We start from the raw sequence: 14,592 nt of genomic DNA, 5'->3' as shown, positions 1-14,592 counted from the left end.
TTATTATTTCAGTGCTTCATTCCACTCCAAAGTAACAAAAATAAATCCTCCGCCACCCACCAGGAACTTTATGATTTGTTGTAGTTTCTTTTTTCATCGATTTTTTCCTAATATACATCTACATCTATTTCCTATGAGACTATGGATATAATAAACCACCTTATCTACACAGTTTTCACTGGTAAAAAAAAAAAAATAAATAAACACATCAATGATATTACACAATGGAAAAATCTCTCTCCGAAATTGGCCTCTTTTGGCCCTCTCATTCTTTTTCTCTTCGATGGAGCATTGTTAACGGACTTTTTTTATGTTTTTCCCGTTTTTTTTTTTTCCTTGAGCTGCCTCCATTGCTGTAGAAAAAAAAAATAGTGACACCTTCATCTTCCCCCAGGATCGCCGCGGCCTGCTGCTTCCCTTCATCACCCAGGAGGTGCTGAACATTGTCATCTTCATCGCGTTGGACATCTCCGTGGCGGTGATCTTCGGAGTGCCTGATGTCCTGATTGGCTTGGTGCTGGGTGTCGCGGGAGGCTGCATCATCGAACTCTACTTTCTCCTGGTCGTCATATCCCAGTACCAGGCGCTCGGGGTCCTCCGCATGCACGAGGAGATAAGCATGAAGTGAGGAGGAGGAGGTGATTGCTGAGTCTTTTGGTGGGATAGTGTGACTTGGCAGATTGATGTACTTGGTGGACAGGAGACGTCGCCGTTAGGTTGTAGGGTCTGTTTGCCGATTTCTTTGCATCATTTCAATCTGTACTCATCAGGAAACATAGAACAAACATAAAACAACTGAATAAGAAAAAAAATCAAGGAAACGTTACATAAGTTGATAGACTGGGAGGTTAGGGGAGTTTTAGGCTTACAGAAACTCCTTTGTGTAGGCCCATGGGCTTTTTTCAGACTCCTTTTGTTCTAAGTCGAGATATATAACTACTTCCACCTTCCTATGACTTGAACTCCTCAAGACACCTCTCGAACCTTTTTTGAATATTGTTTTGAAATTCTTGATTACTCTTTCTTTTGAGGAGTAGATTTGTGGGCTTTTTCTTTTTTCACATTCCATGCTTCCTCAAATGTAGAAAAAATGTTTGGTACTCTTTTTTTTAACTTTATCTTGATATTTTTTTGTGATGAGTATTACCATTTGGAAGGGTGAGTACAAATTGGCAAACAGATCCTAGTTGTAGGTCACTGTCTCAGAGATTTTTGTACTAATTTAATTTATATCCTGTCTGCTCGGCGCAAGGGGTAGGTCACGGATGTTGGAAAGGAAAGTTATTTCCTAGCCTGTTTAAAGGTGGGTTGATCAGTCTATACGCAGCATTCCGTTTAGTACTCGTCAGGTGAAGTACAAAAAAACATGTGGAAATCTGAGCTGAGGTATTTTGACAAATTAGTTTTTATACCTTTGCCCAGTGGGGGATTTTTAATCAACTCCCCTCACTCTTAGCTCCTCCACAATATCCCCTCCTAACCACCCCTTAATTCCACCCCAGTCTATCCCGTCTCCCCACCTCAATCCCCTTTACACTTATCTCTTCCCAAGCACCTCTTATTCCCTTCCCCATCATGTCGTCCAGGTGCCGGGAACATTAAACCTGTTTCTGTGTAGAGGGCAGCGCTTAATATATCCATTCTTCTGCCTGGATTTTAAGGTGCTACCTCCACCCTGAGGGACCAATTAGCACAGTGCTGCCCTCTATACAAGCTGCTCTAAAAGTCCCCATAATTTCACTGAGTAATTTTGTGCCTGATATGATGAGTGCTAAAAGGAGCAGTGTGCGTACGAGTTAGCGCCTGAACCCTCTGTGTCGTGTATTTGCATTTTCATTCTGTACGGCATCTGCTGCATTTCGGTGTAATGTAAAATTAATCTCGCTGGGAATGTCTATAGTAGTTTATTGACGTGTCTGAATATTATGTATGTATATATATTTTCCAAACTAAGAGGATGGGGGAGGAAAAACTCAAATTTAAAAACTGCAGAAAAAAAAAATACAAACTTCCCCTTTTGCAGAGTTTTTTGAGGTTTATCTGATTGTTAACAGCTTCACAGTTTTTACAATACATACATTTTATAATTATATTTTTCTCTATAGGACGAGATATTATAATGATCTGATTAGTATGTAGCCTTTATAGTAGTGCAAAGGTTCGATTTAATTAATAATGGTCCTTCATTTAGAACATTTACATTCACCGGAGTTGTAAGTGTGTGTGTGTGTGTGTAAGATTTGATGGTTCTGTGTTATTAAATAGATGCATTCACTCAAGTTATGTATGTGTGTGTGTGTTTGTGTGTGTGTGTGTGTGTGTCAGGGATCTAAGGGGCTGCTGTGGGGCCTGACATTTCGCCTTAAGGTCACCCCCCACCCCCCATACCCACCACAAAGAGTCAAACAGTTGCATTTCCACCTCAGTGTCTTGGTAAGGTACTTTGTCCACCACTCCCATTAACACGTGGTCAGGGGGGAAAAAAAGGACCCTGGAAAATATATGAACTTGAGTTATACAAATGAAATACTCAAAATAACAGAATGGTTGTCAATGTTTCTTTTGACAGTATTTAAATTTATGCACCTCGGCTGGTTATTTGTATACAGTAAACAGCTCATGGCCAAAAATAAATAGATAAATAAATAGATAAATAGATAAGCAAAACAAAAAAGTCCACTGATTACTTATATGAAAAATAAAGAAGAAATGAGTGTCTCAAAGATAAGATAGATCAATTTCGGATAGAGATAAGGAGGAAGAGGAGCAATTCTTTCCCCTTATCATGCGTGCTAATTGGAGTGGTGCGTACTGATTAGCAAACCCACCATTTATACCTTAGGTCGCCGTCATCCCCCCTCCCCCCCACGTAGATTGCTAATTAGTAGCTCATACCTTTAATTAATGTTCACTAGTTTAATGAAGGATATTATTTTTTTCTCATTGATATTAATTAAACATGTCAAGCAAGATGTAATTCCTAAACATTGTAAATCTCTCTCTCTCTCTCTCTCTCTCTCTCTCTCTCTCTCTCTCTCTCTCTCTCTCTCTCTCTCTCTCTGTGTTAATACTTTTTTAATACACTTGAATTGTCTGGACGAGTTTAATATCCCCTTCCTTCCCCCTTACGTATGGAGACCTTCCAACACAGCAAGGGAGGCCGTGACAAGATAATTAGTTGCAGGAGTAAACAAGTTTAACAACACTATAAGCTTGTTAGTGGCAGGATCAAACAAGAAAACAAGTCTATTGGTGGCAGGAATAAACTAGAAACTTATTGGAGGCAGGAGTAAACAAGAAACAACTGATCGGTGAGATGTATCCTCACTGCTACTTAACACGCGTACCCTTGGGCGTTGAGTGTTGCCCACTTGACCTTGCTGTGCCCGGTTACTCTCAAGAACTCCGTGCTCATGTATGCCATCCCCAAGCTTGGCCCAGGTAGAGGAAAGTCACTTTAGAAGATTGTAAAGATAAACTAACAATTGGTAAACTCCTTAGGTAAGATTTAATATGCTTCTCAAGAAATGTACTATTGTATGACAACAAGGCGTTCGAACCAGTTAACCAGAGAGAGAGAAAACACAACAACCTTCAGATCCTCTCATACCTGAATCTATGCTTTGCCGAACGTGACACAGACAGAAGCCGCCTTGATACTTTGTGACCCTGGGTTGGTTATTCGATCAAAACGTATTATTATATATGCATACCTGTCCTCTTGGTTTTCTGAGTGAAAATTCGCCCTGATGATTAAGCCGATCCCCAATGGCGTAACCGAAGCGCCGAAGTGATTCGAAGCAAGGAGTCAAGACTCCTCTACGAATCAATCCAGCAGCGGAGGGGCAGTGAGGGCGTCGGTCCTTGGTGGCGGCGGACCTGCGGACCTGCTGCTCCAGCATATTCTGTTGCATGTGAAACTAAACCTCGTCAGGGATGGAAGGTTAGTATTACTTGGTGTGTATAATACTTGGTTAATAGCGGAAACATTTAGAGGAGGCTGCTTTAAAAGGGCACCGTGTTTTTTTTTTTTCTTTTTTGGGGGAAACTGGTTTGTAAAAGGAAGATTATTAAAGAAGCAGTCTAGGGAACATCTGGAGGACACAGTCCACCATGGCCAAGAGTAACACTTTGGTTCAGCAACGTACCGAGCCCTACGAGTAACTAGCAGTAGCTAGGAGCCTGTGTAATGGTGGGGGTGGGGGGCATAAGAGGGCCACCCGCACCGACCACGTCATCAGTGCATGTGGTTGGGGAAGGGGAGGGGATAGGAGGGAGGCATCGCCCATGTAGACATCAGACTAGCCCGTCATAGCTAAGGCCGTCGGTCATAGCGAAACAGTGTTGCATTTCAGACATAACGTACCAGATTTGGTATTTTGGGTCGACCATACGACTTCCTATCTGGTACTAAATAGAGATGGTATTTTCGTCCATACTCCATACAGGAAATAAAGTGAATAGTGTCGTAAATAAGGCATTACATTTATTTCCTGCCATATACTTCGTTAATGTTCAACACCTGATCAGCAACCCAAGAAGAGATAGATTTACATTTTATTGGTATGTAGACCAGTAAATAATGTTATACTTACTCAATCTGGTACGTTTTGTTATATCGCATGACAAGTGTATACTGGTGCAATCAAAATACTACATAAAACTGAGGCAACACGGGTTGTAGCGAAACAAAGCTGATGAAAGCATGTTTCAAATATAACGATGTCATTAACTCTTACGGTCGATATTAATATATCCTATAAAGACCATAAAATTTCTGGGACTAGTACCGTTATGCCCTGAAAAGCACAATGCAATCCGATGACTTAATTCCAGGTACAGATCGAGTTCGTATGAGACGTTGTGCCTCCGACTCTATTCACATTAGTATTAGATTTGCACCGCTGGCGTGAGACACTCCGTTCCGCACGCGCACGTGTGTGTGTGTGTGTGTGTCAAGGTTCCAAGTTTGGGTGCTGCAATCGGAAGGTATGAACACAAAACAAGAGAAATGGTTAGACACCAGTTTACCCTATAGAAAGTAAACAACCCCAAACAGGATCACAAAAGTGGAAGTCTCCAACGGGAAGGCTTCAGCACGCCGGACTAAACGATGAACCTTCGCACAGCTTCTTCCTTCTTGCGTCCCGTCCTCGGTGTGGCAGTGACGAGATTACCAGGATCCGCATATATCGAATACGTCGGACGAATCCGCAGAGAGGAAGAAAAAAATTGAGAGAAATGTCACAAAAAAATAATCCAAACTGTTCAATAGATGTCAACGGCAAAATTTATCAAAGCAGGGGCTAGTAAATTGAAAATCGAATGGGTAGTAGATGAAGCAGAGAAACAAGCAGAAATTATAAGTTTTGTTTTCAACAGTGTGGATAATGAAGTTTTGTGGAGAGGTATATATATTGAGGGACACTGAAGTACGATAAAGTTGGGAGGATCGATGGTCTACGGCTGCGCGTGGCCTCGGTGCTCATTTTCGTCGCATTGGCCCTTAAATGAGCCTGTAGTGCCCCAGGGTACAAGGCAGGTGTGACATCCGGGTCACTACAGTTTACTTACCCCAGGTCCTATACATTAACCGGGTCGGGATTCGAACCCAGGCACGCGGATTCGTAGCTAGGCTTGCTAACCACTTCGCCACGAAAATGGGAATATAGCTTAAAAAAAAAAAAAAGCAAGATGTAAGAAATGCTCTTACATCTTGATTTGTTTTTAAATTTTAAACAATGTTCTTCAGCTTCCTCCCTAATTTCTGCATTTGAAGGCTACTTTAAATTTTAACAACCAGTGATCACTTGATAGAGTTTATTTAATAGTTATATGCTTTGATAATTCCGGACTTCCAGTTGTAATAGTTAATCTTATTTGTCTTTCCAAAAGGGCTTTTCCAGGCCCGTTTCTTGCTTGCTCTGTTCCTGAAAAATTTCCTTCTGCTCACTAAACCGCTTAGTGTCTTCTCCATTTTCTTGTATGTGTTCCAAAATAGCCACAAGCTGTTTCACTGATATTTTTGGTCCCTGCTTTGGTGTTACCGTCTCCGTTGACTATTGAAACAGCTTGGCTTTTATGTTTCCTCGGTGCTTCCTTCACACCCACACAGAACTTTCCTACTTCATTGACATTGTAATTTGGTGTTGATGCATATGCCTTAACATTTTATGATTGTATTTTTCGGTTTGATAATGAGTCCTACTACTTTGTTATTTAGTCCCTTTATATGATATAACAATAACCCTTTCTGGTGATAGGCTGCAGTGAATCATTACCCTCAAGTCTTTTCCTGCTTACCTTTGTCAGTTTTCTCATGACCAATCTTTTAATTCCCTCTCGGCCTCCCCCTTCTCAATAACATGAATACTCTTTCAACCACTGTAAAATGGCACAATGGCCACAGCTATGAAACATTCCCTGCACAGCATGCCTTCTTATAAACTCAACACCTTGCCATCCTTCCAAGGGAGTTTGTTAACTAACATGTATAACCTCCCTGTATTGAAACTACTCATCTCTTTCCTCTTGCATTTACCATGAATGCCACCCAACACAGTACACCTCTCACCCACAGTTTTTTTGGGACTCACTGCCACCACTATAGTCCAACTCGGCTATGAAGTCAGTTTGGGTGGGGCCTGCTAGGGGAGTTCCCTGGCCATAGTGCTGCCATATCTTATTTGATGCACACAGAATATTTCAAACAATTTCAAATAGTACATAGATGACATACGAGGGAAAGAGCGATGTATTGGGGGTGATGCAGCACTGCTGTGAAGAGGTTTGGACCCCACCCAAACTGACCTCATATTTGCGTTGAGCTATAGCTGGTCTTGTCCCACCCCTCACGCAGGGTGCACTGACTTTGTAGATGTTGATATTGTATTGACTGTTATATCGATTGAATGACTGACAATTACTATTATCAACCGGTCAGGCTGGAGGATAAGTTAAACAACTATTCATTGGTATATTTACATTAAGTACAAAGTCATATATTTACATACTCAAAATGACACATAGAACTACTTTGACTAGAACTTATGTAGGATGCACATTACAAACACGTGTAAACACCCACACAGGATATCCCTAAATCAGTAATATCACTCACTCATTACCTGCTCACCCATTCACCTCTAAACTGTTACAGCTTTTCATTATAAATGTCATCCATCTGCTTGTAATTTCATGGAACACAATACTTCCTGCATAAAGTTTTCAGAAAATATTGCTTGACCAGCAACAAAAGCACCTTTTGTTAGACACTCATCAAGAGTATGATGCTTAACAAGCCAGTGTCAATAAATAAATGTTAAAATATGTGATAGCAATGAAGCTTTCCCATGTACTCAATCCATTTCTGAGCGTCATTGTGTTATTCATTACAAAGCCATCACACCGGTTGTGTGTAAGCATCTAGGGAAAACTGCCTCAATGCTTAGTCTCATGATGAGTATCTTTCTAGCTTGATGGCGTGGGAAGTGAAGGCAACAAGATGCCTGGTCTTCTCTCCAAAGACCTTCAAGATCTTTTGTGGATTTCAGGGAAGAAAGGTGAGAAGTATTTGTAATACACTAAGTGGAATCATAGTTTGCTTCAGTTAAATATACAAGGGTTCTGAGAGTACAGTACACAAGGAAGAGCATGCTTGAAAATATACAAAAATTTTGTATAACTTTTCCATGCACTTGTAATGACTTGATTAGTTTTTGGCCTTTAGAAATGGAACATTAATCCATTTCATGCCTTTTTTAAAGTTATCACAAATGTGTTAAGGATGGACACCACTAATAATCATCCTATTGCACAGAATTCAGTGGGAGTCTGTATCTGATGCACTGAAGAGGAATCACTAGATGTTCAAGACGCTGTTGGGGTTGGTTCACACCGCTCCGAGAGGGTCCCCACCACCTGCAAGAACTTGGCATGCCGTTCATCAGTGCCTGCAACTGCTCCTTTGCTTCCCCACAGAAACTTGAGGTGGAACTCTGTGCGGAACATGTCTAGGGTGAGTTCCTCGAGATTGTTTGGGTCTGGCAGGATGTGTTCAGCATTCCGCCTGTAGAGGTTTAGGTCTTGACTGACGACTCTGGCTTCCTGAAGGTGGGAGACCAGCATCTGCAGGCCATAGTCTGAGGCTGTGCTCTCCCACTGTAGTATTGATGAGCTCTGAGGGGTAGGAAATATAATGTAACAGATGGAAGCTTAAGCTTAAATGTGTTTAAAACTAGGTATAGGGTAATAGTGAAAGGAAGGAGAGTTTTCAATTTGGGATAGAACTTCTTGTGAGAGAGAAGAGAAGAGAAGAGAAGAGAAGAGAAGAGAAGAGAAGAGAAGAGAAGAGAAGAGAAGAGAAGAGAAGAGAAGAGAAGAGAAGAGAAGAGAAGAGAAGGAGAAAGAGAGACCCCCACTGGATGTCTCCCCACAGTATGTTGACAAACCCCACAGACACAGAGAACCCCCCTTTCTTGCTCCTCTCTCTTTCTCTATCATACCTTTAACAGGGAAAAAAGGAAAAAAGTGTTACTCTGGTGTGTCATTATGGCACAGCAATGTCACCCTGGGTTTCGGTACCACTTGCCTCTGCTGAATGCACTACTCTTTCATAGATTAACAAGAGTTTACAGAATACACTTAGCACCTGTTGCTTAGGACTTGGAAGGTAGTATTAACATCCATACTGGTAACATAAGAGTGTGAGGGAAGCAGAAATGCAAGTATTGGTACTACTTTGGTGTTAATGATTAGGAGAGAATTGGCCTGCGACAGGTGACACTACCATGGCCTTGGTGAACTAAATTGGCTGTGCTGTTACCAGTAATATGAGATATCCAATGGTTTTAATTTTGCAATGCTTTTAATTTTGCTGTCTTCCAAGTTTCTGTGTTACTGGTAGAGTAATTATTGGTATCTTCAGGCCTAGGTAACACGTGAGAAAACCCAGGTATAATTTGTTGTGATGAAGCTTTCCTTTGTCTCCTTCGTGGCATTTGTCAGGCCTTCCCTGACTGGCTGGATTCCTATCACTCTCTTCAGGTTGTCTGTCAGTCACATGCTCTTGTGCTGCAGGTTTCTATTTTATTTGCCTTAGCTCAACACGAGACAGGTTATGCTCGGCACCATTAGACCTTGTAGTAATTGTGAGATTCTCATAACTATGTCTAGCTACGCAAAATTTGGTAAAACAAAAATAATGACTATAAATGAATGAACTTTGAAATGTGTAGTATACCACTTTTTACATATTGCCAACATTAACAATTTCAACCCATGAACACACCATGAAAGTCTGAATATGTAGTTTATAAGTATGTCACATCCTCCTTCAGAGCAGCTCACAGCAACTGCTGCCTTCATGACTTCATAGTTTGCAATTATCTTACCAGTACCACACCTCTCATTGTTTGTTCCTCCCATATTTTTCTAAATGGGAATTATGTAATAAATGCAAAGCCAGATGTGCATGCATAGCAAGGGAACTGGGAATTCATAGTCAACCATGGAACCCGTTAAGCAATGCAAACGTGGCTTGCTGTGTGAATAGAGTTTTCTGCATCATTTCCTAAGTTATGTAGACACAGTCTGTAACAGACTTTGTCTTGAAGGCATCTGGAAGTTAGTGGCAACCTGGTATAAAACTTGCTGAAAAACCTTCTGCTGATCACACTTTCCAGGTGGCAAATGTGATGGGAGGTTGCCTTAGATTTAATTGCTGCATGTTCAGGAGGCTTTTCTTTATCCAATTAAAATATTTTTTCAGTACTTTCAATAACTATTACAAATGGCATATGCTAGAAATGAATCTGTAAAAATATTTAAATTGAGCTGTTCTTTCAATTACATATACTCTTCATAATTTCTTGATTTTTTTGTTTTACAGAATTCTGAGAGATGAGTTCTTCATTACTACATGTAGTACAGTCCAATGGTGTCAGCAGTAAATAACTATCTTGTATATAAGGTGAGCCAAGGAAAATATAAAAACATGAAGCATGAAAGCTTATGTGATTGACAGACTCCAAGCCACTCAGGAAAAGCCTGACAAAAACAGCCTAAGCACCGGGGAACACTTGGTTTGAACAGACTGTAGTATGATTTCAAGCATCCAGGCTACAGGAAAGTACAGTATTCAGCAGAGGTACGAGGCTCTGAACCCCTGGAGAGTCAAAGGAAAGGTGTCACTGCTGCGTCAGGATGACATGGCTAGTTATGTTGACTTTAGCCTCGTACTGATTAATCTTTGGTTTGCTTGATTTATATTCTGTAATGGTGCCATGCATGTATGGTAGTTAATGATTTATTTTGTTTGAATCAAGTAAACTTTTAAAATCACAGTATTTTCATTATTATGAGAAGCTTAGGAATGGCGATAAACTTAATACTGTTGCCAGTGTGTCGATTACCTTGGTCTACCTGTTTGGAAGGGGTTAGATTACTGACTTTGCCACTCATGGTTTCAGTTATTCTGAATAAGATAAGAAATTTATGCTCACATGTCTGTGCATTGCATAGATGTCATTAAGGTCCCTTTCACAGAGCAGCAGGAAGGGCAGCAGGTGGGGGATGGTGGTGTTGGGCGCCTGGGGGTTGGTGCACTCATTCATGGCCTTCAGGGTTGACCTTAACTTGGACTCAAAATTATAAGCAGAATCTGTATACTTCTGCCTCACGGTGTGCCAGGTACTGGTGAGGCGCTGGATCTGGAAAGGGAAACTGTTTAACCAAGGATATTGTCAAAGAAAGTATATCTTTATATATGAGAGGTGAGTAATCCCTTTTGTTTGTGAGAGGTGAGTACTCCCTTTTGTTTGTGAGAGGTGAGTAATCCCTTTTGTTTGTGAGAGGTGAGTAATCCCTTTTGTTTGTGAGAGGTGAGTAATCCCTTTTGTTTGTGAGAGGTGAGTAATCCCTTTTGTTTGTGAGAGGTGAGTAATCCCTTTTGTGTGTGAGAGGTGAGTAATCCCTTTTGTGTGTGAGAGGTGAGTAATCCCTTTTGTGTGTGAGAGGTGAGTAATCCCTTTTGTTTGTGAGAGGTGAGTAATCCCTTTTGTTTGTGAGAGGTGAGTAATCCCTTTTGTTTGTCAAGTTCAAGGTTATGTGACACTCCACTTGTGCCTCAATATTCGTTTTCTGAAATTTTTACTCGAGAGGATATGGATGATCCTCACCTCCGGGAGACACAGCCCCAGCATGATGCCTGTGAAGCTGTACAAATTTCCCATTGCCGTCTTGGTGTCCACAGCCACCTGGATCCAGCGGTAGATTATCTCGGCACGTTCATTCAGATCAGTCGTCATCAGTATGGTCACCGCCACCAACAACTTCAAGCACTCGGTCCTGTAGTGGGAGATTTTTTTAGTGTAAAAGAAGTAATATTAACATGTATACGTCCTGACAGTTTTCTTTTCCACACTGAAAGTAAGATGAACAAGCACTCTTTGGGGCCAGGCCTATCTCCAAACAATACATTAATGTCGGCAGAAAATGAAAGGATGATACAGAAGATTGTGGATGAATTTGACAGGGTGCATTAAAAGAGAAAAGTGAAAGCAAATGTAGACCAGAGTAACATTTGATGTGCAAAAGACCAGTGCACTGATTTTGCAAAACCATATAAGGTACAGCAGAGTGCAAAGCAGAATGTAAGATTTGGTTGTAGAAAGAGATGATTAACTGAGTCTCAATATTTAAGAAATGATTCTATTTCAAGTATGGGAGCAAAGGAGGTAAAAGTGGGCAGTGTAGGGGAGCAGGTAATTGGTGCACAGGAGAGAGCAAGAAACAAGAAAAGTGTGAGCATGGGGGTAAAGAGTTGAACCATAAATAGTGTTATTCTCCCACCAAAGACATGGATGCAGAATGTAGCACAGCAATCACGAAAACAAGTGGTGAAAATTAGCTATATCAAAAGTGCATGTGTGTCAGGATGAAGAGGAGGGTATCAGGACACCTCTCCTCCCGTATTTGATCTTCCTTTCGGCCACCTCTTTTGTTTCTTTTTTAGGAGCAGCGAGTAGCGGGCTTTTTTTATTATTGTTTTCTTTTTTTGTGTGGCCTTGAGCTGCCTCCTTTGTTGTAAAAAAAAAAAAAAATAAATAAAAAAAAAAAAAAATAGGGAGCATGGGTGTTACTCTGATATGATATGGTTTGAGAATGTGAGATTTATATGAGGTCAGGATTGAGGGAGAGAGAATTTATCAGGGATGTGCTGAGAGGGAGTGCTGGAACACTTCTGCAGTAGCTAACCCCTTGGGCCAAGTTCTCGTGAGGTGACAGTGCATAAGAGTTATGGTCAGATTATTGTTCTAAAAGTTAAATAACAAAAATCAACGTACAGCATTTTTTACTAGATTGCCACCCTGTCTAACAAATGATTGTCTTCAGATTCTGGAAAATTTAAGTTAGTTACAGCGAAGAAACTCCAGGTTATTATGATCACAATGACATTATTTACTACTACTACTACTACTACTGGACAGTACCTCTCAATCAGGTCTGCTCTTAGTTGAGCACCATGAGGCAGAGTTATTAATTCAATTCCTGAAGTCACTCCCAGGCCAAAGTCATTCTCTCCAACACCGTTCAGCAGCTCGAGGTCTACTTGTGTTAGATGAGAAGCCAGGACTCTGTGAAGAAAGGTAAAAAAAAAGGTAAGTTAGGGGCATAAATATGTAGCTCAGTGTTACATTGGTGCTTGTCTGTCACCCCAGCACTTGAGCCTGTAGAGGGTAACACCCCTCACCCCAATACACAGGGCCAGTGTGACCTTCCCTTGGTTTTCTCAGATACTCATTTGCCGACCAACCCAAAAGGGAGGATGAACAGCAGGTTGGGCTACATACTTACTGCCCATGGGATTGAACCCAGGCTCACAGATTCATAGCTTGGCATGCTAACCAATACACCACAGGGCATGAGGAAAGGATAAATCAATATTATGCAACTCTGCTGGAAACCCCAGGCCAGTATGCGGATGAAAAAGGGTTAAAAAATCTCCTCACATCACTGGAAAGAAGCTAGGGCACTTGAAGACTTTGTTTTGCTAATGATAAAGTTGAAACTACAAAATTCTATTCAGTTTGTAAAGATTAAAGTAATATAATTTTAACAATACATTAGATAAAGATAACCAAGCAGATTTACTTCTAATTATGCGGCACCGCCATGTGATGAGTGTTATAAAGAAGTCTATGGCTGCTCCGACATTGAAAATTTGACAAGGTAACACAGTATGAAAATGGATTGTTGTTCACTACTACATATACATGGCCAGAACATTTTAATATACTTTACCTTGAGCCACTCTCCATCAGTGTATTCTTCACTCCCTTGAGGGCAGTGGTATCAAGGGGCTTGTTCTCAATTGAGTTCAACAACAGGGTGCTGAAGTTCTCAAGATCAAAGGCTGAGGAGGAGATGGGCTCTGGTATGCTGAAGAGCACCGGTTCATCCACAACCGAGTCCTCCTCCAGGTGCACGCTGCTGCTGTCTCCGAAAGAGGCTTGACTGTCTCGGCTGCAACAAAATTTACACCTTAGTAAATCATAAAGATGAACTAATTTTTTCTCTTGCAGAACCCTTCAGCCCATACTTTGATTCAGTAACTTTCACAAACTAATGTGCAATCAATCAACCTTTTTGAACAGGAAAACCCACTTTTTACAGGAACTTTTTAAGAAACTGCTTTCAACTTACTTTTGAGCATCACTGGCTGAGGTCTGTACAGAGTCTCCTGACCCATTGCCGGAGTCAGAGCCTGAGGGTTGGTAGGTCTCGGAGAGTCTGGAGTGACGCAGCACGGAGCCTCCTATTCCATCCTCAGTGTTTTTCATGCTATTTTCTGCTTCACTGCTGCTGGTGGGGGTCTTGAGATCATCAGCAGATGGCCTTTCTCTGGTCTCATCTTCATCAGCTTCGTCTATTTCTGCATACAGACGCTCACCGAGAGGCGCTTGCTGGGGAGGCTTTCGTGGCTTCACCTTGAACGAGGGAACCCGAGATGGCTTTGGTGGAGGTGGAGGCTCTTCCTCTGCTGTCTTTTCAGGGGTCTTGAGGCCCTCCTGAGGTACTGTACTACTGTCTAATGCCGGGACATGCTCGGAAGCCACTGAAAAGGACTTTGGGGCCATTTTGCGAGGCAGGGACTGGGAGGTAAACTTGGTCTGCTCTACGGAAGGTCGGCTGCCAATCACCCCATCGTTGCTGCAGCTTTTCTCTTCCGGTCTTCCTGAAAATGAAAGAAAGGGAACGTAAGAATAAGCTCTAATGATGGTGATAAACCTGCAAACCATACAAAATTCTGATGGTTGTTGCAGAGAAACAAACACATTGAAAAGAAATCAGCATGACTCACTCCTTGTATCTCGCATTCACCGACGCAATCACTTATTTACCACACAAATAACCATTTTTGCTGTTATTGGAATGGATTGTGGTTGACCTTACTTTTCATATACACATATACTTAATCTGCAGCAACCTTCTTTTCACGAATCAAATGATCTCATTGAAACACTCTTGAGGGAAGTTGTTGCTTTTCAATGCAAAGCTTAACCTTTCCTTGCTCTTCCCTACTAGTAAGTA

The 14,592-nt window shown here is 41.4% G+C and overlaps 2 protein-coding genes and 1 long non-coding RNA gene across 8 annotated transcripts in view; 2 read left to right on the top strand and 1 right to left on the bottom strand.

The window, feature by feature from the left end:
• LOC126981281 (uncharacterized) overlaps positions 1–3,094 on the top strand; it is a 35,301-nt gene extending 32,207 nt beyond the window's left edge. Inside the window, exon 5 of the mRNA XM_050832182.1 lies at positions 395–3,094. Within this exon, the coding sequence (XP_050688139.1) occupies positions 395–628 (234 nt within the window). The 3' untranslated portion in view covers positions 629–3,094. The remainder of the gene's footprint in view (positions 1–394) is intronic.
• A 3,873-nt stretch (positions 3,095–6,967) lies between these two features.
• Positions 6,968–14,592, bottom strand: part of LOC126981280 (breast cancer anti-estrogen resistance protein 3 homolog) — a 155,161-nt gene continuing 147,536 nt past the window's right edge. For all 6 annotated transcript variants that reach the window (XM_050832179.1, XM_050832175.1, XM_050832178.1 and 3 more), the window contains 6 exons: positions 13,705–14,232; positions 13,303–13,524; positions 12,492–12,635; positions 11,178–11,346; positions 10,503–10,709; positions 6,968–8,178 (listed from right to left, as the gene is read on the bottom strand). In XM_050832179.1, coding sequence (XP_050688136.1) covers positions 7,870–8,178; positions 10,503–10,709; positions 11,178–11,346; positions 12,492–12,635; positions 13,303–13,524; positions 13,705–14,232 — 1,579 coding nt within the window. In that variant the 3' untranslated portion in view covers positions 6,968–7,869. The remainder of the gene's footprint in view (positions 8,179–10,502; positions 10,710–11,177; positions 11,347–12,491; positions 12,636–13,302; positions 13,525–13,704; positions 14,233–14,592) is intronic.
• Positions 7,475–10,395, top strand: LOC126981283 (uncharacterized). Its single transcript, XR_007733873.1, has 3 exons — positions 7,475–7,562; positions 7,820–8,017; positions 9,890–10,395. It is a non-coding gene; the product is annotated as an uncharacterized LOC126981283 (long non-coding RNA).

Source organism: Eriocheir sinensis, chromosome 47, assembly GCF_024679095.1.
Source record: "Eriocheir sinensis breed Jianghai 21 chromosome 47, ASM2467909v1, whole genome shotgun sequence".
NCBI lineage: Eukaryota > Metazoa > Arthropoda > Malacostraca > Decapoda > Varunidae > Eriocheir > Eriocheir sinensis.
This window is presented reverse-complemented; position numbering and strand designations above follow the sequence as displayed.